The sequence below is a fragment of the Micropterus salmoides genome, unplaced genomic scaffold, assembly GCF_014851395.1.
Source record: "Micropterus salmoides isolate LMB-PRFRI ecotype aquatic unplaced genomic scaffold, ASM1485139v1 Ms_hic_scaffold_9, whole genome shotgun sequence".
Classification (NCBI taxonomy): domain Eukaryota; kingdom Metazoa; phylum Chordata; class Actinopteri; order Centrarchiformes; family Centrarchidae; genus Micropterus; species Micropterus salmoides.
Genome location: NW_024044681.1, coordinates 34,067,958 through 34,092,969, shown reverse-complemented (window position 1 = coordinate 34,092,969; position 25,012 = coordinate 34,067,958). Strand labels below are relative to the sequence as shown.

The following is a 25,012-nucleotide window of genomic DNA, read 5'->3' as shown; positions in this document are numbered from 1 at the left end:
ATTGATGATCATGTCAAACACTGCTGGATATTAGGTATTTCTGCACTACGCAGATGCAGGCATATAACCTTCTTTTGCCTTTTGTGGAACTGTTCGAACAGGTTGAATTGTATTTCACAGGCACAATTTGATTTATTCCATTTATATTTCAGGCGGCCTCAGCTGCCATCACAGAGTTATAACAGAGCTCAGTTGGAGAAAACAGCTTGAAGTAAGCAATGCATGTCACTGGAACTGGAGGCCAGACCATATTCACTATGACAAAAACAGGACTCTACAAGATTGGGGTTGTTCTATCATGTGAATAGAGTAAAACAGCTCTGGGCTGATATGGCTGTAGCGCCTGTCACTGGGTTCCGACATATGAGCAGGCCTACAGTCCTCGACAGGACTATGATTTACAGCCAGTGAAAATGGTAAGTGAATATTTTATTGAAAGCCTGCCCTATGCAATTGGTCACAGTAGTGACAGGCTTCCAGACTCAACTTTTAACATACCCTAATATACACAATGCAAATATTAAGATTACAGATTCATGTTTTTTTTTTTCCTGCGCAAGAACCCCAAACCCATCCTGTAATTATCATTTAGGAGCTGTCAGTGTATCATCCATTAAACACCTCACTACAATCATTTGACAGCTGCAGTGGTCACTTTATAAACTCAGAATTTTACATACAAAGCATATTAAGAACTTTAAAAAAAAGTATGATGCTCCTTTATAACTCAAACTAACACACAAGTACAGCTGAAATGATTAATTGTTTAATTAATTAGCTGAAAATTAATTGACAACTGTTAATAACGTTTTATGTCATTTTCATTACTTTTTTAAGGACTGTTGGTTGGACTAAACAAGCACTGTGAAGGTGTCACTTTGGGCGCTAATTGTGATGGCATTTCTTACTATTTTCTATATTTTTACAAACCAACTAATCAATTAATAGACAAATTAAACAGCAAATTAATCCATAATGAAAATAATCCTTACTTGCCATGGGATACAAAATAGTTAGAAATGAACTCCATCTCAACCGACTACAACAGTAAAAGCCCGCTTTTACGTTAATGGATGAGGACATGGACATTTTACACAGGGGCATTTATTTTCCCTTTACATAAGTAAAGGATGTTAATACTTTTCTCCCCCACTGCTAATTAATTTTACATATAGGCCTACATATAATAACTGTGACCCTTTTCCTTTCATTTTAAAAAGGAAAACTGGGAAGGTGGTCTTTAAAATAGACTGAGACGAGCAACATCTCTCTTCTGTCTCACAAAACACAAACGAGTGTAGGCTGGTGGTTTTCCCTCTGAGCTCCCAGCTGCTGCCTACCTACAGTAAGGCCACAGTAGTAAAAGCCTCCCACATCGTGTCAACTATAAATTCTTGTCTGTGTGAGTGATGCTTTCGGTAGCTATGGAAACCTAATATAATGCACCCCCCCTCCCCTCTCTCTCTCGCCCTCTCTCTCTCTCTTCCCTCTCTCTCTGCCTAGGTCTCTCTCCCTCTCTCCGTCCACACCAAAGCGCTTTAAGCTACTTTGCGCATGCACGCCCAGTCAAACCTAGCATTGCATCGACTCCAAGATGGCGAAAACACGTCTGGCTTACCTCCTGACTCTCCTCTCAACTCACTGTAAGTACAAAAATTACGGCAACTGGCTCTTCTTTTCCCGTTTTCGCCACGAGGAACGTGACCACCAAATGCTGTTTACTTCTGCATCTCTTTGGTGGAGATTTTACACCAGCGTTAGGCAAAAAATAGATTTTGCCTCAAGTAACTAGTAACCCTATCTGGACGCAACTAACGTTAAACTCAGTCCAGACTGACAGCAACAACAGTTTCTCCGACGTGAAGTAAATATCGTTATTTATTCTGTTAACGAAATGTCAAATATAGTCGCCATTTTTGATACAACTTATCAACATGACTCGCAAATGTAGCGTTCCGGGCGGAGCGATGGTTTAAGCAGCTATTGTTTCTCAAATCCATCGCCCAACGTTACTCTCCCTTAATGTTTTCATCGGAGTAATGCAGCTTTGTGTAAAATAATAAAGTGTGTGGATGAAGCCTCACGTTAGTGTAGCGGGACTAACGGTAACTTAACTGACCGAAAGGTTCACCTCTTCCATCAGTTCAGTTAGCGGTAAGTTACATTTCAGTCTGGTTGCGCCACCACGTTTTTTGTCCTCACTCTGTCAAAAGTTTAAGCCTCGCAACTTTGGAGAGAGACTTTGTGTTTGTGAATTAAATATGTATCAAGTCAGTTTCGTAGCCCATGCCGTTAACTATTTAACGCGGGTTTGGAGCCGTGGTGATGGCAGAGATGTTGGAAGTAGTGATGCGAGATAACGGTTTTTCCTGCGGCGGGATAAAGCAGGCTGTCCGCGGGAGGAGCCAGCCAGGCCAGTGAGCCTCCTCCCGCTGCGGCTGGACCCTTTCAGACCACACCGGAGCCGAGCTGGTAAACACAAACAGCCGTCGGTAAACCAATTCGTGACAGTATCCCACCCGTAAAGACCCCCACTTTTTCAGTCCTACAGTTGGCAGCGAGAGACGCACACCTGTAAGAGCCTGGCGTTAAATACTGAGGCAGGAGCCGTAAAGCCCAAATCATACTTTTGACGTGAATGACAGACGTGTTTTGACGATATTCGGCAGAATAGCAAAGTTAAATCATTACGTCTTCTTCTTATAAATCAAACATTTTCTCCGCCGGTTTATTTGTATTATAGAAAAGCAATAAGCCACTTGTTGCTGTGCTGTGTAGCAATTTATTTTAGATAAATCAAGATAGTTTAACTCCCCTTTTACTCCTCGTTGCTCTTTTCTTTTAGCCTGATAAATACTCTGAGCTGCACCCAAACTGTGAGCCTAGTTTATTTTTTTAAACCAGGACTGTGTAAAGCCAAACAGTTAACACTGTTTTAGATAGATTTGCTTGAGATTTAAAAAGAATGGGCTATTATTCATCAAATGAAGCGATTTACCATTCATTGCATCTCTGATAAATATCTTGTGCTTGGCCATAGCTTTAGTTTTCTGCTTTCATTTAGGAAATTGATTTAAAGACGTTTTGATAATTTGGGCATGGGAGGTTGTTCGTTTGTATAATATATATAAGAAGACATTTTATTTTAACTCAAGTGTAACGATTTCTTTTTGAGAAACATTTGACTTTAAAAATCTTAGGAATGCATTTACAAACATCATTCTCTTTTTCTGTCCAGGCATCTGTGCTTTGCTTCTACGTTTACCAACAGTTTTGGCATGAAATGTACTGCTTGTTTTTCTCTGGTTTCCCTGTGGAGGTAGATTGAGCAAGGTGTGAGAGGACAGACTTACAGATCAAAGCGAAGCACAGACACAAGGACCTCCTGTGATCTCTCAAGTGTGTGAATGGGCTTATTCTCTTTACTTTAATTAGGAATAGCAGTGGGGCTTATTTGAAATCTGTTGCTGTACTATCAACACACTGTCTCTCTTGACATACCTTGAGGCTGTGTGCTGGGTTTTTATTTTTCAAAGGATACATTTCAAAGTCAGTCCTTAATTATGTTCCCCTGAGTAAATCTGTGTCAGGGCATGGTAGCAGCACAATTGACATTTTCAGGGGGGGCAGTGAGCTGGCAAATATTTAAGAATATCTTTTGTCTTGCCTGGACAGGGCTTAACCATGTGGCCGACTGGCTCCCAGCCAGCATCGCCATGTCTTTAGAAACAGGACAAATCTGGCGAGACTAAAGCTAGCCACAAGCCGTGCTATGAATTACTACTTGGTACTGATGGGCGCTGATTCCTAATAGGTACTGACTGTAATTAGGATGCTTCTTGTATTTTGGAAAAGCTCTGCTCCAAATGCAGTTTTTGATGTTTCATAAGTAAGAAATTCAGAGAGGCATGAGTGTGTTGTTTGCTTTGCTTCTTGTTCTTGTAGGTCACACTGTGTTATTTGTTGTTTCTGTGTCTGTGAGATGTGCTTGTTATTTTCAATCCGTGACATTCTTTGGCTAGTTATCATCTTAATGGCCACGCAAGCCTGGTCATTCCAAGTGAAGGCTAAACCCAGCAGGGCTGAACATAGCTGCAAATATCAGCCCAGTCATCTGTCAGCGGAGCGAAAAGACGAGGGCCGTTGTTATTTTAAGTAGGCTACACATGCTCACACCGGACTTTCCGTTCTGATCTAATGGAATGCATTGACGTTTTCCATTGTTGGCTTCACCTGAGCCATTTCACTTCAAAATATTCCAAAGAAAGTGGCTACGCACTTCAAGAGGACATCTGCCAGAGCCCTCCTGCGAAGAGCATGGCCAAGATATGTGGGAGCTTGGAAGATGCTCAAAGTGGATTAGTACTCAGCAAATATAAACTTTGAGATCACTGCTTTGATTTTTATAAGAAACACCTGTGGAGAGAGATGCATTTCAGACCTTGTTGCTGTGTTTTTTAAATTGTGTGGATCAACAAAAGCAAACATCATCATCTTAACAAAACATATCAGTTTTGAAAACCTGATTATTCACAGTAAATACCAGAATTTTGGTTCAGACTCAGCTCAAGTGTTGAGATTGATTGATTTCTCTTCCTGGACAATTTACATTTTTATGACTTGACATTATCTTTGTTTTCACTCATGGCTGTCAGCCTAATCCAGTTGGAGCCCCACCTCTATCTGAATGGATAAGATAAGGGAGAAAGCAGTCCACTACGTTGTTGAGCCTCCCCGTGTTCTCTGCTGATAAGTCAGTGCATCACTCACAGAGCTTTGAACGTCCGCTAACCCACTCATAACTGGGTGCTCATCTGCTCACATTGCCCAGCGCGCTCTTCAAACATTTGTCTAAATTAGAGCCAAGTGTCGGCCCTTTTTTCATTGTTTGGTATGTGTGGCGTAGCCGTTTGGCGCGGCAGGAGTCAGTGCACCCCAAGATAACTGCAGATAGTGGCTCCCCTAGGAGGTGGATGTTGTCAGATGTTTCCTTACCCACCCAAAGCTTGTGAGCAAATGTTTGGAGCACTCTCTGAATGGCATGTACGGCCCCTGTGGGCAAGTCACATACAGTCTGACATTTTACTGCAGAGACAGTAAATGGTAGAGTAAAACAGGGACAGACGAACAGAAAGGAGTCCCTTGCTGCTGAGCGTTTGTTTGTTACAAGTCAGGCGTTCTCTCCAGACACCCCTGAGTGAGAGGTGTCAGCGGCGTAATACATTTGTCATTTTGGTCTCAGCTCAGATGGAACGGAAGGAAGGAATTCTACAGTTACTGTGGGCCTAACTGAGAGTTCTGTAATTACTTATGAAAATTACAGGTAATTTGTAATCTTTTTTTTTTTATCACAGCAGTCAGCCATGTGGATATCGGTGCGACAACAGTCCCTCCATGGACTAAAGTCAAAGTGGCACATGGCCCTTACTGTGGAATGACCCGAAACAGCTGAGCAGGCGTGGGTGGTGGTGTTTCAAGCAGCATCGCAGGCGTAACCAGAAATATCTGCTGCGTCCCTCCCAAACCTGAGTGTGCGTGTTAGCAAATGCAGCATTCCAAATAGGAAACACATGGAGGCAGAAACGCTCTCATCATATGTGCACTGACTAACAATCATAACCACCTGTTTTCCGAAGAGATAAAAGAGACCCCTGTTGATGAGTTGGCTGAGGTCGGAGCAGAAAGGAGGAGCTGTGAAGAAAGCTCAGCAGTGTTGCTAGTTGAAGGCGCTGAAAAAACAAGCTGGGTGTGTCGATACATCTCCTGAGACAGAAATCCATTTTAACTTGACACAGAGAAGGATTCAGCTCCCTGGCCTACTTTTATAATTTTTTCACTCGCAGTAAGCTACAGCAGATGCTGAGGTTGAAAGGCAAACACTAGCCTAACATGCTCACGTTCCAGTAACGGCAATGGCATGTGCGTGCTTCAAATGTCAATAACACTGCCATGTCAAAGAACCAGCCTCCAGGCAGCATATACTGCCCATTAACTCCATATGAAAATATAATAATGGTCTTAGTGTGGAAAAGGAATTTGTCTTGTAAAGTTTTGCCGATAAACTTGAATAGATTAACATTCAGAGGTTCAAACAAGAGAGGGGTTCATGAGGAAAAGAAGTTAATTGTCATCCTGTTTAGCATAATGACTTTTTTGGAAATGATGGCTCTTGATGATGGCTGAAGTGGATGTTTGTTTTGACAGGGCATTATTATTCGATGTTTAGGCTACTCTATAGATCAACAGGATAATCTCCAAGATGCCTGGTTGCTGTCTGCCTGAGCTTAGGGCAGCACAAGAGAGCTTTCCTGTTTGATGATCTTTATCTGTGGTCACATGGTCCCTGGAGGCAGGAAGCGCCACAGCAGCCCTGCTGCTCGTGTGTTCACTGGATACTGGAGTACATCAATAAGTCAAAAGAGACCGCCATCGATCAAACATTGGGATGCTGTCAGCTTAGTGAAATAATTAGGGGTTTCATTAATGACATGGCAGAAGCAATGAACTACATGTAGCTCAGCCGCTGTCGCTCTGAAAGGAAAAAGCTCGGGGCTGCCCTCCCACAGAGTCATAACCAGATAATCGCTCTGGATTCATCTTTTGTTTACCAGGCTGTAACAAAAGGGCAATTACTGTCTAAAAATAGCCACAAGGCACAGCCATCACCATTGGACCCATCATTAAAAACATCTACTGTGATATACAAACTTATATACAGTAGCTCAACAATATCTTCCTCCAACAACTTCAAACAACGTCCTCCGTTTAGTTTCTGTTCCAGGAAACTTTTTTTCACTCATTTAAATGTGATGATTAAATGTCAGCTCACATAATGGACTAAATGCAGGAACCAGACCCAGGTGAGCCAATATATCAAACTAAAATATTAAAATCAACTCTAAAGACAACAAGTGTCTGGGTAAAAGCTTTGATGACACATTTTGAATGTGCTAGAGACACAACAGACAGCAGTCAGGCTTTTATACATATTTAGAGTTTCACTTTCAGAGGTTTATTTTTTTTTTTTTTTTTTAAATCTCTGATGTTTGTCACTCTGATAACAGTCACAATAAGAAGAAGATATCGGTGATCAGCTCTCCAGCTTCAGTACACAGACATGTTGAACATAATGTCCTGCCTCTCAGTACAGGTTGAGGAAGCTGAAGAGAAATGAGATTTCATCTAAGGAGCTGGACCTCTCATCGATATTATTGCTACAATGTAGCAACCACTTGTATATTACTAGTTACTATCACCAATAACTCCCTCTGTTATCAGGTGGGCTTGAAGCTCATTTCTTTTTCTTCCAACCTGTAGTCTGTAATTAGGGGGGTATCGACACCTCCATCCACCCCCTCCTGGTTAATGTCAGGCATGCTGTGCTACTGTGGAGGCGGTATGGGGGTGGGAATGTGGCTATCAAAAGAAACGGCATGTAACATCTAGTTTAAGTAATTTCAGGCACATGGTGTGGTGTTTGAAACAGGCTGTCTGACAGGCCCTGCTAATGGTTTGAATTAAATCCAGCCAGTTTAGCAGAGACACTAAATGTCACATAGAGGACGTGACGTGAGTTACCGGCATCCTCTGGGAGGCAGTGCAAAATGGGTTCAAAACACCACAGCATAGAAATGATAGATGAAGCTTGGTCAGTGAGCGAGACATAGACCTTGATGCTCCTAACTAAAAAATAAATAAAAGGAGGAAATTATTTATTACATTCTGGCTTTTTCAGACTCAGCAAGCACTGAATGTAGCTTAGGAATCTAAAACACCCTTCTAATTGAAAGGGACAAACATATAAGTTTCTTAGTGGTTAGAAATCCATGTCAAAGACCGATCTTAGGCCCCATCCATACTACTGCGTTTTCATTTTAAAAGGAAGACCTTGCTGCGTTTGAACCTTCCGTCCACCTGCCAACACCGTTTTTCGTTTCAAAACTCCGGGTAACGTTTTAGTGCAGACGGGCTAAAAAGGAGGACTTTAGAAACAATGATGCAGACGCTCACGTTTGGCTCTCTGATTGGGTCTTATAAGTCATTCACAGCAGAAACACAGTGCTGCTGACAGAGTTTTTGACTCAACATTTACAGCCTGCACTTGGACTGTGCATGTCGCCGTATTTACTTTGCGATGACTCCCAGTCTCTTTTCCGCTAGCACAGCAGCTCTAAACTCCCGTGTTACATTCAGTAAGAGTCCAAGCTCGTTATTGGTCCCCCCAAAAAATCTGGTGTGATTGTTCGTCTGCATTACTTTATTCTTTAGCCAAATCTTCTGTAACTAGGGAATAGACCATCTGCTTCATGTTTACACCGGCACGCGCATGCCCAGTGTACGGGAACAGCCGCTAGATGTGCGTTTTAATATAGACAGAGATCAACACTGATATGCAGCTAAAACGCTGGTGTGGACAGAGATCGTATCCATTTTAAAACTCCGTTTTTAAACAAAAACAGAGTAGTGTGGATGGGGCCTTAGTCTGCATCTCTTAAAAGAGAGACTCAGTAGCTTCATTCTTGGCAGGACAGTCTGCAGTGAGGAGACTTCAGAGTGCTTGGGGTAAGACATGACACAGAAATCTTGGTGCTCATCCAAATTAGTTATTAGTGGCGATTAATTTGTGTGTGTGTGTGTGTGTGTGTGTGTGTGTGTGTGTGTGTGTGTGTGTGTGTGTAGAGAAATAATGGTGGTGCAGTGGATCTCTGTAAAATGTTTCTTGCTAGTCCTGTATCGGCTTTGTAGCTTTCTCAGTCCAGTGAGACATTCACAATTGAGGTACGATGAGGTACAAGCTTAGCATGAAATCATCTGCAGTCAACATCATCACCATCAACACCATCTCAAGTTCCGCTTAAAATAATACAGCACCCTGCTGACCGCGAAAAATAAATCACAGATTAGATTTTGGTTTAAATTAGTTTGCAGCAACTGCCTTAGCCTGCGCTTGGGTGTTTGCAGCCTAATGGAATTCAAATGTCACTTTGACTATTTGAGGCCATTTACCCCTGGCATTAAAATGATTGGATTGCAATCGGATAGCGCTTGATGTCATGACAGTACAGGTGTAAATGCACCCAAGATGTATTGAGGACAGATTGTGATCCGATCAGCCAAACCACCTCTAGAGGTGGTCAGGGACGGATTGTGACAACATGGAACACAAGGGTTATGTAAATGCATTGTCTGTCCACATACAACGACTACAAGGGCGGATATACGTACAGGTCAGTCTTCTGCAAATAAAACTAAAGTTTGACGCCACAGACAGGCGATGTGGATGAACCTGCTGAAAGAGTGCGTTGGGCGCACTGCCTGCTCATGCTCACAAATTGCAATGGAAAGCCGGTTCAGAGACGCTTCAGAAAGTCATTATACAGTCTATTGTTATAGAGCTTTTTTAGACCAGCTCACGTAAGAGAAGGATGTGACATTTGATTGTTTGAGCTGGACAGAGCGGACGCATCTCAGTGTGGACCCTGGAGACATATTAATTCCAGGTGTAAATGTAATCAAGTTAAAATCATGTGCAATCATGAGCAAAGGAACCTGTTCCAAAAACATTTATTGTTCATGTATTAGTCAGAGGGTGCTCCAAACATACGTATTCATATTAAATGTTATCGTTCAACATTTTGGGAAATACAGTTATTCACTTTCTGGCACAGAGTTAGATGAGAAAAGAGCGATAGCTGACCAGTACTGTCAGAAATACAGTGTGCATTCAGCTGACTGGACAGATAGAGTTGGCAGATTGTAACCAGACCATCTGGCCATATGGTGTGACGGCTACCCCTTCTGGGCCGCTTAGTGGTAAATATGTTGAGATTGAACTGGAATTGATGGCACTGTTTTAGAGCTTGCCAAAAAAAAACAAAAAACGTTGGTAGAAAGTAATCCAAATGGCATTGATCTGAATGGTATTGATATCTTAACACCAGTGCCTTTTAGGTCAAGTGTTGAAAGGATCAGACAACAAGATGATCATGAAAACCTTCAGCGGAATGCTCTTCCTCCTCTAAATCCTCTAAAACATCCTCATCAGCTGTGTGAAGAACTGTCCTCATTCACAGTGTTGTTGGATGGAACAGGAATAAATACTTAAAGAGAGTTGAAATACTTGATATCCAGGAGCATTAATGGAATTTCATGATTCTGTCAGAAAGGATCACGCTCGTGTTTTTGAGGCTCTGCTGTGAATCATGCTTGTGTAGAAGCTCAGCGTACACAGCGCTGTTGCCACATGTGTGTGAGGGCATACTTTGGGTAAGTAAGTGCCTCAGATATTTGTCAGGATGCCAGACATAGGCGACGCGTTTGTAACATGGTTGCTGGCCCCTGTCTGAGCTCCAATGGGGGGGGGGGGGGGGGCTTTGCATGCGGGTCTGCTTGCTTTCTGTGTCATAGAAAGCAATAGAGGAGAAAGCAATTTAGATGGATTTCATCTTGACTCAGTGGTTTGTCAGGCATTTGTCATCCTTCTAACAGGTCACTCAAAATGGCCAGGCTGCAGCCTCAGTGCTGATCAGAGACTTAAGTATTAAGCTGTGACTGTCCTATCATTTTAGCTACAAAACCTTCATGGAGACTTAAGTGAACCGTGAACAAGACCGTCCACCAAACAGCAGTGCTTAGAGGAGCATATTATTTTACATGTGCTCCGTGTTGACCTGGGCTAAATGGTGGAAAACAAGAAAAGGGCCAGAAATTACATAGAAACGGAGCATGAACCTGTGAATATTTCACAGCCCGTCTGAGTTAAGGAATTTCCTGGGTTTTTTGTGGGTTGTTTTGCTGTTGTAATTAAACTAAATTGTCAGTTTCTCTACATTAAACCTCATATCCTGTAGAGGAGCAGAGTCATTCCCAAAATGACCATGTTATCTACTCTGCCATTTCCTTTCACAAGACTGCTCCACTTCCAAAGTCAGATTAATATATTTATACAATGTTCGTTATCAGAGCTTAAAAGGTAACCTCAAAAAAACCCCATCTAGAATGTGCAGATTCTGCACAGAGCATTATTATACGGGATTTTCCAAGACTTAAAACTGTCCTCGTTGTGTGGATAACTAATGGAAAAAACTCAGGCCACTGAGTTTAATGGACAGGGGTTAACATATTTATATTTTAGCTTAAACAAGACAGTATATATGGCCACATTCTATTGCTCCTTGTGAATTACTATATTATCTTATTTTAAAGATACGCAGAAAGGACCGAAAATGAAAATAAAAAATCAAAGGATTAGCACTCATTTTATTCGATGCATTCTTCTTCCATTTCAAAACCTGGCAACTACATTACCCTCAATGCAGGTTGATTGCTGAGTGACATCACTTGAGGTAATTTCAGACAAAGGTTCTATACAACTTTTTTTCACATGCAGAAGTACTCCACACGGCCTGTAAAGACACTTCAATGTGTAAAATTAGTGGAGTTCCCCATTAGGTATAGTGAAGCTGGGTGCACCTACTGCTGGACAGGAAATCGGAATCGCGTATAATTTTGGTAAAAAAAATAAAAAATCTTGGGATAGCCATTTTGCCAGGAGCACCAGCAGGAGACTTTTTATTCTTAACAAATAGAAGACCTTGCTAAGACAAAATTACACCTGGTTCTTTCGGTGCTTGTCTAGTTTGTTGATTAGTTGCACTCTGCTTCTTGTCTTGCTCATCTTTAACAACAAAGCCACATCTCAAAGTTACAGTCTTGAACCCAAGAATACAGAGAGCACAGATGTGCGGCCCCTAAAATATTCAACATACACAAGCAAAGAGCCAACAAATAATTTATTGAAAAAATAAAAGACAACAGCAGAAAGCAAGAGAACAAAAGCCATTTAGTCGGCAGGGGTAAAGTTTACAGTGCGCACACGAGGCCTTACAATATGTGTGTGTGAGTGGGGAACAAGAGGGAAAACACGCCACCAGCTCCTGCATCCACCGCACTCCACCCCAAAGTTGAACCCAGAACTCCCTCTCAGCCATTTATTCTGGCCTGATCTTGTTTGAGCCAGAACAATGATCTTTGATGGTGGAGCGTTCCTCCATACTTTCAAAGGGAATCTGTAGCTCTGTGCTGACCAGTCTTTGCATGGCCTCCACCAGCCAGTGCTCAGTGTAATGAGTCCCCCACTCACATCTCCAATCCCTCCATCCTCCCCCTCCCTCGCCAAGGATCACTCATGCAGAACCGATGGACTGTACTGTTTTATCTCAGATCATCAACACTCATCTGAGGGTAGCTTCCTTTGGGGCGATTTTTAGTGTGCTAACGTTATTCAGTGAGAAGCTCTAAAGAACTGCTGTGATGTGCTGGTGTCCGACCTAAAGGTCCCAGTCAGATCTCACTACACAACCCTAATGAACTGGACTGAACCACTTATGCCTGCTGTATTATACAGTATTTTTGTCAGTGTTGACACAGATGCATTTAAGCAGATTGAGCCTGGCATTTTGCCAATCAGTTGTAGTCATGGCTTATCAGGGCTGGGACTGCTGAGCCCACATCCACAGAATTAAGTGCAGCCTGGATTTTCCTTACTGGAGGCAACAGGGAGACAAGTGACTAGTTTCTAATTGATGGAATATCCTGCTCACTGTGACTAATGTTCATGTGTAATTAGACAACAGGTTAATTTTTCCTACACACAGCTGAGTCATTCCACGTTTATGCTGCATGTGAAGCAGGAAAATCTGCGTCATTTGGGCAGCCAAAAGTAAGGCAGAGGTAAAGTGCATGAGGTTTGGATTGCATTACTGGATCAAGTGCCAGATGTGTGCAGGTTTTTGTTTTTTTGTATTTGCATGTAAACACCAGAAAGTGCATTATAATCTGCTTAGTAAAATAGTCTTACATTCTTAGCAATAAGAGGAGAAACAGATTCAATCCAAACTCGTTTTTTCTCATTATTTCCATGCGTGTGTGTGACATGAAACTCTTTCTTGATTGCCACATATGACATACTTTTCAGTGTGATCAACAAGATATTGAACAGGGCAGCGCGTGTATGCCATGCTCAGTGTGGAGAACGGCACAGAGCATTTATGTTTGACGCAAGCAGAGACAGCAGGTGACTGGGGTCGCCAGCTGTCCTCTATTCTTACCATGAAAGCACTTTGGAACTTAGCCATTGTTTCCCGGACCTGTAGGCTGCGCTGTAACTGTGTACAGCACACCTTTACTTCCTGTGTGACTGTACTCGTGGTGGCATAGTTGACTTTAGAGGCAGACAGGGAGGCCAGAAATGTTTGGCGGTTCGGCTGTCTGATGCCTTTGCCTGGTATTTCCCACGGATACCCATCAAGGATTCCTCCCTGAGCAGGTGATAGAAGTGCGGCTCCAGCAGGGGGGGAGTCAGCAGCAGGAGCCTCACATGGTTTCCCTCCCCAGCTGTTGTTTAAGCAACATTCCCTGTCCCACAGCTCAGCCAGCCTGTGCAAACCATTTGAGTCTTTATGCACATTTGTTGTCTGAGGGGGCTGCTTGTTGGCAAATTCTTTCTTGGAAATCAGACACTTTGATGTCTCAATATTTATTTTAGTTGTTTTGTTTTTTTTGACATAATAGGCACAGAATGTTCATAAACAACTGCCGGTTGAAATGAGTAACAGTTGTGATTTATTCCCAGTTATGTGTCTTGCAAAATGGAATTTGGAAGCCTGTCTTCAGAGTGTGGGTTATAAGAGCAGGCGTCTCCACCCTTTTAATTAGGAGTTATTTCAGAGAAATAAACATGCAGCAAAACACAAAGTTGAATGCTTAAATATCGTTAGAATTCTGTGAAGCCGTGTAGATTAGTAAATGTTTAATTGCAGCTCTCTCAACTTCAAGCTTTGTTGTGGTTTAAATACTTAAGCAATAAATAATTGCTTGCTGTGTAATATACATATTCCACAAAGTTTGGACATCAGCACGAAAGAGCTTCCCAAAGGGGCTCCTAAACAAACTCGGAGGAGAAAGTTGTGTCTCTTTCTCTAAACAATCATGCCCCTGTGCCAACACTTTCTCCATTTAAAGTCTTGTGTTAAAAATGCGGAGGCATCGAGTGACCCCCAGTCCCTCCAACCACGCATGTCTGTTGAAGCTCCTTTCACCTGTGACCAGTCATCCCCACACAGTCACACACTTTTGGCGACCTTACATTCTGCACTCCTCCTCATGTACTCCACATTAGTGCTTACTAAGGAACAATGAAACAGTCAGAAGTGCTTCCCACAGCATTAAACAACATGCAGGCCAGTTGCCATAGTTTATGGGGGGGGGGGTGTCTTTGTTAAAGAGTAAATCTTTGCAGCAGTAACATGTTTGACCCTTACTTCTTTGCTTGACCATTCTATTGACTTGAGCCTTTTCCTCCCACAGAGTCAGCAGGCATTCCCTTCTGCTGAATATTGTAGATATTATAATACAGCTCATAGCCTGATTTTTAGAAGCCTCCCTGATGATTCACTGAAGTTAAACGGTACATCAGCTGCTAGTGCTGGAGACTGTTCCTGATCTCTGTGCAGCCCGTTGTCTGTGGGAAACAGTTAAATCAAATGGCATATGTATCGTTTTTTAGAACATGAACAGGTTAGTGGAAGACTTCTGAGTCATCTGTTGAAAAAACAAAAGCCATGCTGCTTCAAAATAAAAAAAGGGCTCTGAGAACACATTTTATTACTAGTAAACCTGGGAAAGAGAGACTTTCAGAAAATATCATCTCCATCAGTGATCAGACATGCATCATGTCAATCTAAACGCCATGCTTGCCCTGATGATCAGACCATTCCACTATGCAAGATGGCTCCTGTTCCGAAGACCAGTTAGTAGCCTGGGCTGTGGGAAAGCCGCTGTTGTTAGAGTCAACTTTAGAAATACTGGGATTTGTCCTAGGCCTGCTGTTTCAGAGCTGAAAGCATCTTGATGACTGAGCTGAATGCTGCTGGGAGGCCCTATTATGAAGACTTTATAAGCTTCCTGCTGCCTACTCACACATTATGCTCCTGAGTGCCATAAATGTGTAGCTATAATGTTCAAGACAGGAGTGCATTTGGCTACACTCCTGTTGTGTATTACATCTGTCTGTTGGCATTCATGCTTAGTTGGTTAGTGTAATTTAGTTACAATGACCCCAGATGAGAGGACTCCCGGTGCAGGCATTAAATAAACACTGAACTGCTGCCTGCGCTGTAGAGATGTGCAGGTTGGTAGAATACACACAGCATGAAAAAAGCTCTGAATAAAAGTTGTATAAAAAGTTGTTGTATCACTAACGGCTGCATCGCATAAAGTACCCTTTCAGTTCAGCTCTTTGGAGGCCACAGCGGGCATCCTTGGAGCACGCAGGAAGTGAGGCAGATTAAACCTTTTGGACCTGCTAAGTCAACACGTCTCTGCTGCGTGCTGTTGTATTATTGTTCTGTTGTCAGTCGAGCCTTAGCTCATCGTGGTCAGCTACGCTCACCGTCCACGCATTCAACAATGAGCGTTTATCTCTGCAGGCTGCGGCAGAGTGGCTCAGCCCCCCCCCATCTCTCTGTCAGTGTGCCGGGCAATGAGCATTATTAGGTAAAGGAACTGCTGGCTGGTCAAAAAAAGGCCCATGTTAATATCCCAGCATCCAGATTAGCCTGATATCTGCAGATGTGAGTGTTTCCAGATCTTTATATGTTGTAGAGGAATCATTGGTTAATCCTTTGTGGCGTCACTGCTGATAGAGTGCTTTAGAAAAGGGTGAATATTTCTATTGAGGATCGAATGTGTGTGTTTATTGTGTGTGTGTGTCTCTGTGTGCGGGTGTAAGTGCACCGGGAGGGGGAGGTTTTGGTGTGTGTGGTTGAAAGGACGGGCAGGGGGATGTTATCCAGGGATTTATCACCATGTATTATTATCAGACCAGTTTATTGTTGACTCGCAAGGAGGATGTAGGTTAGCGCACAGTAGCAGTAGTCATTTATAAAACCCTGCCCTGGTGATCGGGTTAAAATGGCGTCACAATCATGAAATTATACTATCCATAAGCCACTGCCTTAGCCATACAAACGTTTATTTTCATCATGCTTGAAAAATGCCTGTGTGGAAATTGCATTCCTAATTAGGATTAAGGAAGGGGTCAGGCAGCCTGGACTAGAATGTGAAGCATTTGCAATGAGCGCCGTTGATGCCATCTGTGCAGAGTGTGGTGAGGAGCTAATTCTGGCACCGAGTGTGGCGCGATTTAACACAGATTTTTGTGGTAGCAGCTTCAATTCAAGCATGGGATTTGACTGGAAGTACAGCCCAAAAAACTGTTGCCCTGAGTTGAATTAGCCCCCACCTCCTCCTGTTAGATCTTCTTTAAGCTGACGCCATGGAGCTCCCCTATTCATGTGGACATCCAACATGTGTGGCATGTCAGATTGTTCGCATAACAGAGATTCTGCGCCAGGGGAGGCCCGCTCACCCTCTTGGCCTTATGCTTCGATCTGTTTTGACAAGGCCTTCTCACTGTCTCCCTCAAGAGGCTGACCTGGGCTAGAAAAATGAGTGGCCCATTATTCCATCATGAAGTCGTGGTTTCCCTGGATGCCTGTGAGAGGCAGGGAGAGCTACCGCTGCTTACACTTCTTACCTGGGAGGGATCCCAATTAGTAGACTGCGGGGGCTCTGGCTGGTGCTGACAGCCTCTATAAATAGCGCCAGGGCATTTTGAATGCTAACCTGTTCTCACTCTAGCAGCTCACGATTGTAGGATATTACCTGCAATTGTCCACACCATCATAAACTGCTGAGTTTCTACACTTATAGGCTTCCATGTTTGCCATAGGACTTTCTTCCAGCAGCGGTGCACGGAGATATTTAGCACGTTCGCTGACATGAGAAGCCGCTTAAGACTAGTGCTGAGCAACAAGTAAAATTTTGAATCGCATAGTTATGCGCAAAATTGAATAATTTTAAAGTAGTGTATCGCGCACCTATGATTAAGATGGCTATCACGCTTAGTTTAATCATTCTGCCAGAACAGTGGTACATGTAAATATTGAGTATTTCATTCGCATTTGCCCCTAAAAATAGATAAGTGCAAACCGAAAAAATGATTTATGAGCATAGAGTGCAAGTAAAGATTACTACCCAGTGTAATCTTCTTTCCCCCTGCTGCTAATCATTCAAAACATAGTTGGTCTGGCCATTGGGAGCACCAGGAGAAATCCCGGTGGGCTGGTCACTCTGTGGGCCGGTTGAGCAGGCCGTTATACAAAACAAGAGCGATTATTGATTATGCACCAGCCTACAGCCTCCTGCTCGAGATCCTCAATACCAGTTCAACTGTTTTGCCTTGTTCCATTTTACATCCTTGTTACTAAAGTTATTTGTTAAAATATTTTAATGATATCTTGTTTGCATAAAGCTTGGTGTGGGTTGTGTATATGGTGCTGGTGTATTATGTTATGCATAACTGGTTCAAAAACTGCAAGTCCCACATTCCACAAGCCACAATGCACCAATCACAGCATGAGTTTTCTCTGTGTTTTCACTCAACATTGAGATGAATGATCGGTGTTTTAAAAGCAGTTAGAAATGTGTCAAATATTCAAAGAAATCTGTTTCAATATTTTAACAAGCTTTGTCAATATTCTAAGGCCCATGACAGCTATCCATATACCAGGGTCTTTACTGCCATAGTCACATCCTTATTACACACAAGGAGAAGGAATACACACACACACACACACTGTATAAATATGTATGTAATAAATGGTTGAATTGTTAATAAACTCTGTGTTACTTGAAAATGTTTCACTGTGCATACTCAATTAGGGATATAAGCTTAACATTGAAAAATATTGGATCTCACAGTGTCAGTAACAACATATAAGAAATGTATGAAAATATGAAAGATACTGTAAATATATATTTAGAAGTCATAAATGAAAATGAACGTTGTGTTTCGTACTCTTTATTATGTGGAGTACATTCTGATTATACGTTCTCACTGTAATTCAGAATACATGTTTTTTTTATTTTTTTTATCAACCAAAGTCTCCTTTCTTTCTTTTAAAGAAATACATCAAACTTGCTGGCTTTGCTGGATTAAAAAAAGTGTGTTTGGGGGTGGGGAGCACATGTCCCCCCGTCCCTATTGGATTTTACACCGTTCAGTTTGTTTAAATAACAGACTGCCCATAAAGACAAAGAGGGTGTCTCCTTTGATAAAGAGGAGTGGACCTGGAGTACCCTGGAGCTGTTCCATGCCGTCTGTGTCTTCGCTGCACTTTGTTTTAACAGGTAGCTAGCGAGATCGGCAGCAGAGTCCCCGATATTGCATTAAGGGAGATTTTTCTATAGCAGCAGTGATAAGAATTAGATTTTGCATTGACATTATCACTGTCACTGATACTGTGAACACAGTATTTTTTATTTTAAGGTAATATTGAAAACACAAGGGCTGGGGTTACATTTTCTAGTGGTGTTTAAATTCTTACATTTTGATTTTCGTAAAACATAATTAATGTCGGTGACAGATATAGTCATGTTGCTAATAATTCACATTCAGACAGCCAGAGGATGGGGCACAGTGTTTCAGCAGAGAGTGCAATACTAGAATTACACTGCATCTCAAATATAACTCTGTGGAGTATCATGTTTTCCCAGGATGCCATGACTGGATTTTTGGTCAATAGATTTAGTCCCACTCTTCCACAGTGTATGTGGTCCATGGTTATTGTGTCTTCAGTCACAGAACCCATCGAACATTGTTCTGCTTAATTAAGCATTCATTCTCTCCTACTGCCTGAAACTGTGTCACAAAACAAAGGTCTCCATTGGCATGCGTTGCTGCTGGGACCATGTGAAGAGGCAGTGTGACACCAAACAACAGTACTATTTTTATACAGCTACCAGGATCTGATTATCTCAGGGCCAAGATGTTTCACATGACTTAATGAATGAGTAATATTGTCACTGAAGATCAGTGACGATCAGTCCCTTCTAAATGCCTTATTGTCAAGAACAGCTTTGGCAGCATGAGAGGATACATGGCTAAAGAACAGCGGCCTCGCGTTTTAAGGCATATCAGTCAGACTGTGTGCTCACTTTGTCAGTAGTGTTGCAGCGTGTGATATAAAAAAATAAAGGGATTAAAAGAATTATAATTAAAAAACAGCATCTAATATTAACAATTATATAATGCACACTTGTCGACATGAAATCATTTCGGTGCCTATATAGCTTATACAACTTTGACACATCAGGGTTTAGGAATGGAAATGGAAATGTGTTTGCAAGTTTTATATAAAAAGTAAACAATGCACATTAATGCTGTCAGTACATATTAAGTTATATTTGTTGGCAACATGTGACGAAATTGAAAACAAATAATTGATGTGTGACAGTGGTAAAGAAATTTGGCAGGATGTCATAGAGCTGGACAATAAAGCAATAACAATAATTATAGCGTTATCATTTTTTTCAATAACAATATAACAATTGCTCAGTAAATATTCAATAAATGTTTGATTTTATTCACTTGAATCATACACGAATTAGGACTTGTTTTTTTATTAAGATGTTTATTTTGTTGAGGAAAAAGGACTGAAAAAAGCTTTTACTTAATTTTATTCATGAATATTTGTTGACAAAGATTTGATCATAATTGTTTTGAATGTTCTACCTCAGATTTGTGAAGTGATCCACCGTTTGGCCTCAAGTGTTGACCATAAAGAAAAGTTTAAACCACAATCGACCATCAGGTTTCTTCAATTTTCACTCAGGAGCTAAAATCAAAGAAATAACGACTTGATACTTAACGTGATAATTATTGATATCAAAAGATGTTAAACTTTTTATCGTCCAGCCCTAGGATGTCAGGAGAGTCCACCTATCCACGCTCTGAACAATAAAACTTTTGAAGATACTGTTTATGCCAACTGCAATGTCTTGTAGTAATTGCATTAGGAATATAAGGCTTAAATGGGAAATAGATCAGTGAGACCTGAGTCGTGTGAGAACAGTTTAAAGTGGACTGAGATTGAGGAATATATTAGTATTGTTAGACATGTGTGTATTTCCTGAACAGCCATTTAATTTGGAATCTTGTGAGTCTGTGAAGTGATGGCTCAACGTATCGACTGGCATGGCGGGAAGCAAAAGGCATTGCGTTTAAGGTGGAAGAGTAAAAGTTGCTTTTCCCACTCTGTGGTCCAGTCCTGTGAGCTAGTCGTACTTAGCTTGAGGTGAAAGTGAGAGCAGGCCAGATGCAGACGCTAACACTGACACAAAGTGACAGGTTCCCAGGCATTCAGTGACACCATCGGCTCCTCCCCTCCACCCTCACGTTGGCTCAGGCCTAGTCTTTGACCCTGCCTAGATCAGAGGGCTCACCAGCAGCATGGTACATGGGTTGCCCCAGCCTGACTGGGCTCACAGATCAGGGCCTGCAGCAGCCTCATATGTAAATGCAGAATAAATGAATACACAAGGAGCCCTTGTGGGGAAAGTGGAACCGTGTTTGAGAACACCTGGAAAAGATAGGGTGCATTTGAATGAACTCCTGATACCAGGATACAACTTTCTAATCAGACAGAATGAGTTTATCCACCAGGGTAGAATGGTTGGTGGAAATAAAAAAACCTGTCTGGGACATCACCCTGAGTTCAGGATAAACAGGGTGACTTTTAGTTCAACCGTGGGTCTCTAGCTTAGTTTAATTTAAATTCAACCTTTTAGATAACCTTTTCTGTATTCAGATGGCTTTTCATCCATACTCAGCTGAAGGGCCATTGTGTACATAGGCAGATGTATACGTCCCTCCTTTACCTCCACCTGCAATTTGCAGTTTTCTTCCAAAATATCAAACTATTCCTTAAAAAACATTTGAATAGTTTGCTAATATTCTATTAAATTATCAATATTTTTTCACCTTGTCATTTATGTTGACCAGCCACATCAAAGACAGAAATGGTAAGGCATGGAAGAGGTTAGCTTTCTTTCCTGCCCTTTACAGGAAACCATCAAACCATGACCCAAATACCGACATAAGCAAGCCATGCCTTTAGTCGACCACTCCACTCCTGTTCAGCATGCAGTACATTCATGCGCAGTTTTAATACAGCTACATATTTAGGCACGTGGTGATCTTTGTTTTAACCACTCTACACGTGCATTTTAGACTTCATCCTTTGACACAATTTTGGACAGTTCTTCCAAGAGGCTCTTTGAGTCAAGTAATAGATAAAGTGAATATAGACTACTAACATGAGAAAAAGGAACAAAATCACCTATGCTTGTGCCTTAAATGATTTTTTTAGTTCAGCTCAGGTTTAGAAGCAAAAGTCTGTGGAAAGCTTCAGTATTTAATGAAATAAAGAACACAATAAAATTTTTCTAACTAAAAGAAGGGTATTTTCTCCAGTCAATCATCAATCTTATAAGGGTTTATTTTTAACTCATAAATAGTTCTTGTGTGTGTCCATGAGTTTCTACAGAGCTATCACAACATACTGACACTAGGGAGGTAAAAGTAGAAAAAAGGGAAAGGGGAGAAGAAAGTTGAACAAACACTTCAAGAAGAGTCCGACACTGGTGGATGACCACAGCTGTGACAATACAACCTGGGGTCTGGTCTCCCTGCCGGCTCAGCCCTAAAACCTCTCTCTCATTGTCATTATGTCACGAGCTTACTGTTTTCATGGAAGAAGACTTGTGAGGTCTGTTCGGTCACTTTCTCCCACAGCTACTAAAACAGGTGGGATCCTGTCAAGGAAGGGAAACTGCAAGTAAGACAGAAGGAGAATCCAGTTACTATGGAAATATCACCAATATTGCTATGGGAACTGGAGCACCAGAGCACGCTTTGTCTAGGATCTGGCTGTAATCGTCTCTCAGAAAGAAGCTTATGGTAATATGTGATGCTCTTATGAATTAATTTGTCAGGCTTTGTGTCCCAGCTGACATCATAGACTTTTATCCAGTAGAAATTAGCGTGTCCTCAGGGTAAAGTATGCAAGACATGAGCAATACACTGTTGAACTTTTTGCTTGCCTCCCATCACTACCCCACTGTTACAGTGCACGTTTTATAAATTCTATAAAGGCCCATTTCACTAATGATTCACAGACATAGAATTTGTTTATAACTTGGCATAACATAATAATCCACTGAAAGATTTTAGATTTGTTATACTGAGAAAAAACATTATAATGTGTGTGAAAGTAAGCTAATGACGCTAGGCTGTTTATTCATGTTTTTTTTACTTTTAATTCAGTCATCCTCATGATGACATCATTGTGACACCATCTCTAAATCTCACAGCACAGTAGACAGTTTTATTTTTTCTTCCTTTAGACTTTTCCTTTCGAACACTTTGGAAATTACCCTTTCCTGGCCAGGCCATATTGTGCTCGGGGCTGACTTTGAACTTTCGAGTGTGACCAGAAACCTAGTGTTCATGTGTGCAGTGCCAAAAACCCAAACCTAGTTTGTGGGAGCACATAAATATTCTCACACGTTTAAAGATGGTTCTGTGTGCTTTGTCTCAACAGAGACTCCTTAAAGGGATGCACAGGTGAAACCCCACAGGCGACATGGCAAACCACTTAACACAGTATGAATTGTCAGGGGCAGGTCTTTATCCATCTCTCTGAGGTTCCCAAACAAGTCATTTGTAGATGTCACCTTGGACACAACACTATTTTGGATGAAATGATTATTAATTGAAAAGAATTATTAGCGTGCTTTAACTCCTCACCAGCCAAATTGTTGTTTGCTTCCTTGGTTTGCTTGTTTAAATTGGAAACATGGTGCTGAATACATATCAGTGGTATCTAGGCCATGTTATTCATGTAACATTAGCTACGTGCAGTGATATGTAGCATGTATGTTCTTGTATCCATGCACCTGATCCAAATGTGTGTGTTTGGATGCACATGCTCATTCTACCTCGCTTATATAAGGTGAGATGTCCTTAATGTGGTTCAGAAAATGTGTGACACTTGCAGTATGTTCTCTCCTGTTGTCATTTTTATAAAGTGTTATATCATTATAATATATCATTTGAAGGCCACGGCCTTGGAGATGTCAGTGGTTGATATGACAGGTTGGTGAGCATGCAGGAGTGTTTTATTGAGATCAACGGTCATTTCTGTCGGACAAGAGAAGAAATAAACTGCTCAATCTGTACTTATTAAACAGACAGCACTCCAGCGATTCAGAGTGAGAAGAATAATGAATAAAAATATAATAATAATAAAACAGCCTTGTGGTGGGTGATATCAACAGCTCATCTCCTCACAGAAAGCCTGACAGGGCCGCCACTCGAGCAGCACTCAACTACTTGAAGAGTTTTCAAACAGCAACTGGTTGATAGCAAGTGAAACTGGGTGTGTGGACTTTGATGTCTGAGATGTTCCAAAGGGGCGTGGGAATATTCTCCACAGGCACGAGGCGGAGGTGTTCCACAGGGAATATCACTAGGTTGCCTAATTGAATCTTTCTATTTATGATAGCGGCCTCACCTCTCTGGATTCACCGAGCAGCGGTGCAGGAAACAAGCGCAGTGTCCCAGGGGGAGCAACAGAAAAAAGGAGGGATTCATTACACGGTGCAGGCATAAGGAAATACCCCGCTCCTCTGTGCCTATTGTATTATTCAGTGATGTAAAACCTGTGGGGGGTTTATGAGGGCATTACACTAAGATTACAGAGAAAACCCTGCGCCCAGAATGGGGGGAGATTAAAAAAAAAAAAAAAAGAAACTTTGATGCAGATTTGCGGATCTCACACAGCTGTGTCCAACCAAGAAGGAAAAAAACGGGAAGAAGGGAAACAGAGGAATGAAATGCATGGCTTATGTAGGTCACTGAGCACCTGCACGCAAAGCTAATCATCTATATCACACACATCTTACGCACACACCTGACACTTGGTTCTAGTGTGTCAGAGGGTAAGAGAAAAAAACAAAAAGAATAACTGGTAGTTATCATTGGCTCCATTGGTACGAGAGATGAGACAAGAACACAGACAGGATGGGTACGACATGATCAGGGAAGGATGTGCCAGACGCATTGGAGGAGAGAGACAGCGCTCTCATAACACGCAGTCAGCACTTCCTGAGCTTTCATCAAGCTCAGATACCAGACAGTCCAGCTGTTTCTCACTGCTACCAGCTAGAAAAAGATGCAACCTTTGGTGAAAGGATAGCCAGAAGAATGCAGTTGTTTAATTCGTTGCTCAGATATTTAGGATGAGCGTTATATTAAATGATGAAATATATATGTTATAGAAAATGATGAATTATTTAATCATTTATGAAAAGCTACGTATATTGGAAGTCACTTCATTCGCTCAGCCACACCAGTAAATGATTAGGAACCGCCTTAAAGACTTTGTAAATTACCAGACTGCAACTAACAATTTTCTTTTATTCATCTCTTATTCTGCCAATTCTTTTCTCAGTTAAAGACATAATATGTAACTTTATGTCTAAATTGACCAGACCTCCATTTTTATCTATATATTTTAACTGGATGAAAGATTTTAGTCATTGGACGTTTAGATTTTCTGTTATCAGAGTTTTAATCACGGGGTCAGTTTATTTTGGAGAGGAGACCTCTGCAGATAATTCAGCTTCCGGTAAAAACCTCCTGAATGATGACCATTGAAGGAAAACTAACCGGCAGAAGCTGAATGCAATTAAAGCAATGGTTGTGAAGACAACTCCCACAATCCCATGCTGCTTCACGACTTCATCAAACTACGTCTTTTGTTATTGCTTTGAGGTGAGAGACCTTAGCATCAGTAAATTACATATTTGTGTTGATTGAGATTGTTTTCTCCAGAAAAAGGTGAGAAATTATGAAAGACATCAGGAATTCCTAAAGAGTCTTCAGTTGTGTCCAACCGTCCAAACCCCAAAGAGAATAATTTTATTATCATAGATTAAATACAGCAAAAAAAATAGTAAATATTGTTTGAGCGGCTCGAACAAGCACATGTTAGCATTTTTGCTAAATTACTCACACAATGAATCAGTTATTTAAATAGTTGCAGTT

General features: G+C 41.5%; 1 protein-coding gene across 1 annotated transcript in view; it reads left to right on the top strand.

Annotated features, from left to right (window-relative positions):
* Nucleotides 1-1,509: 1,509 nt before the first annotated feature.
* Nucleotides 1,510-25,012, top strand: part of LOC119895586 (junctional adhesion molecule 3B-like) — a 35,936-nt gene continuing 12,433 nt past the window's right edge. The window contains exon 1 of the mRNA XM_038708787.1: nucleotides 1,510-1,643. Coding sequence (XP_038564715.1) covers nucleotides 1,595-1,643 — 49 coding nt within the window. The 5' untranslated portion in view covers nucleotides 1,510-1,594. The remainder of the gene's footprint in view (nucleotides 1,644-25,012) is intronic.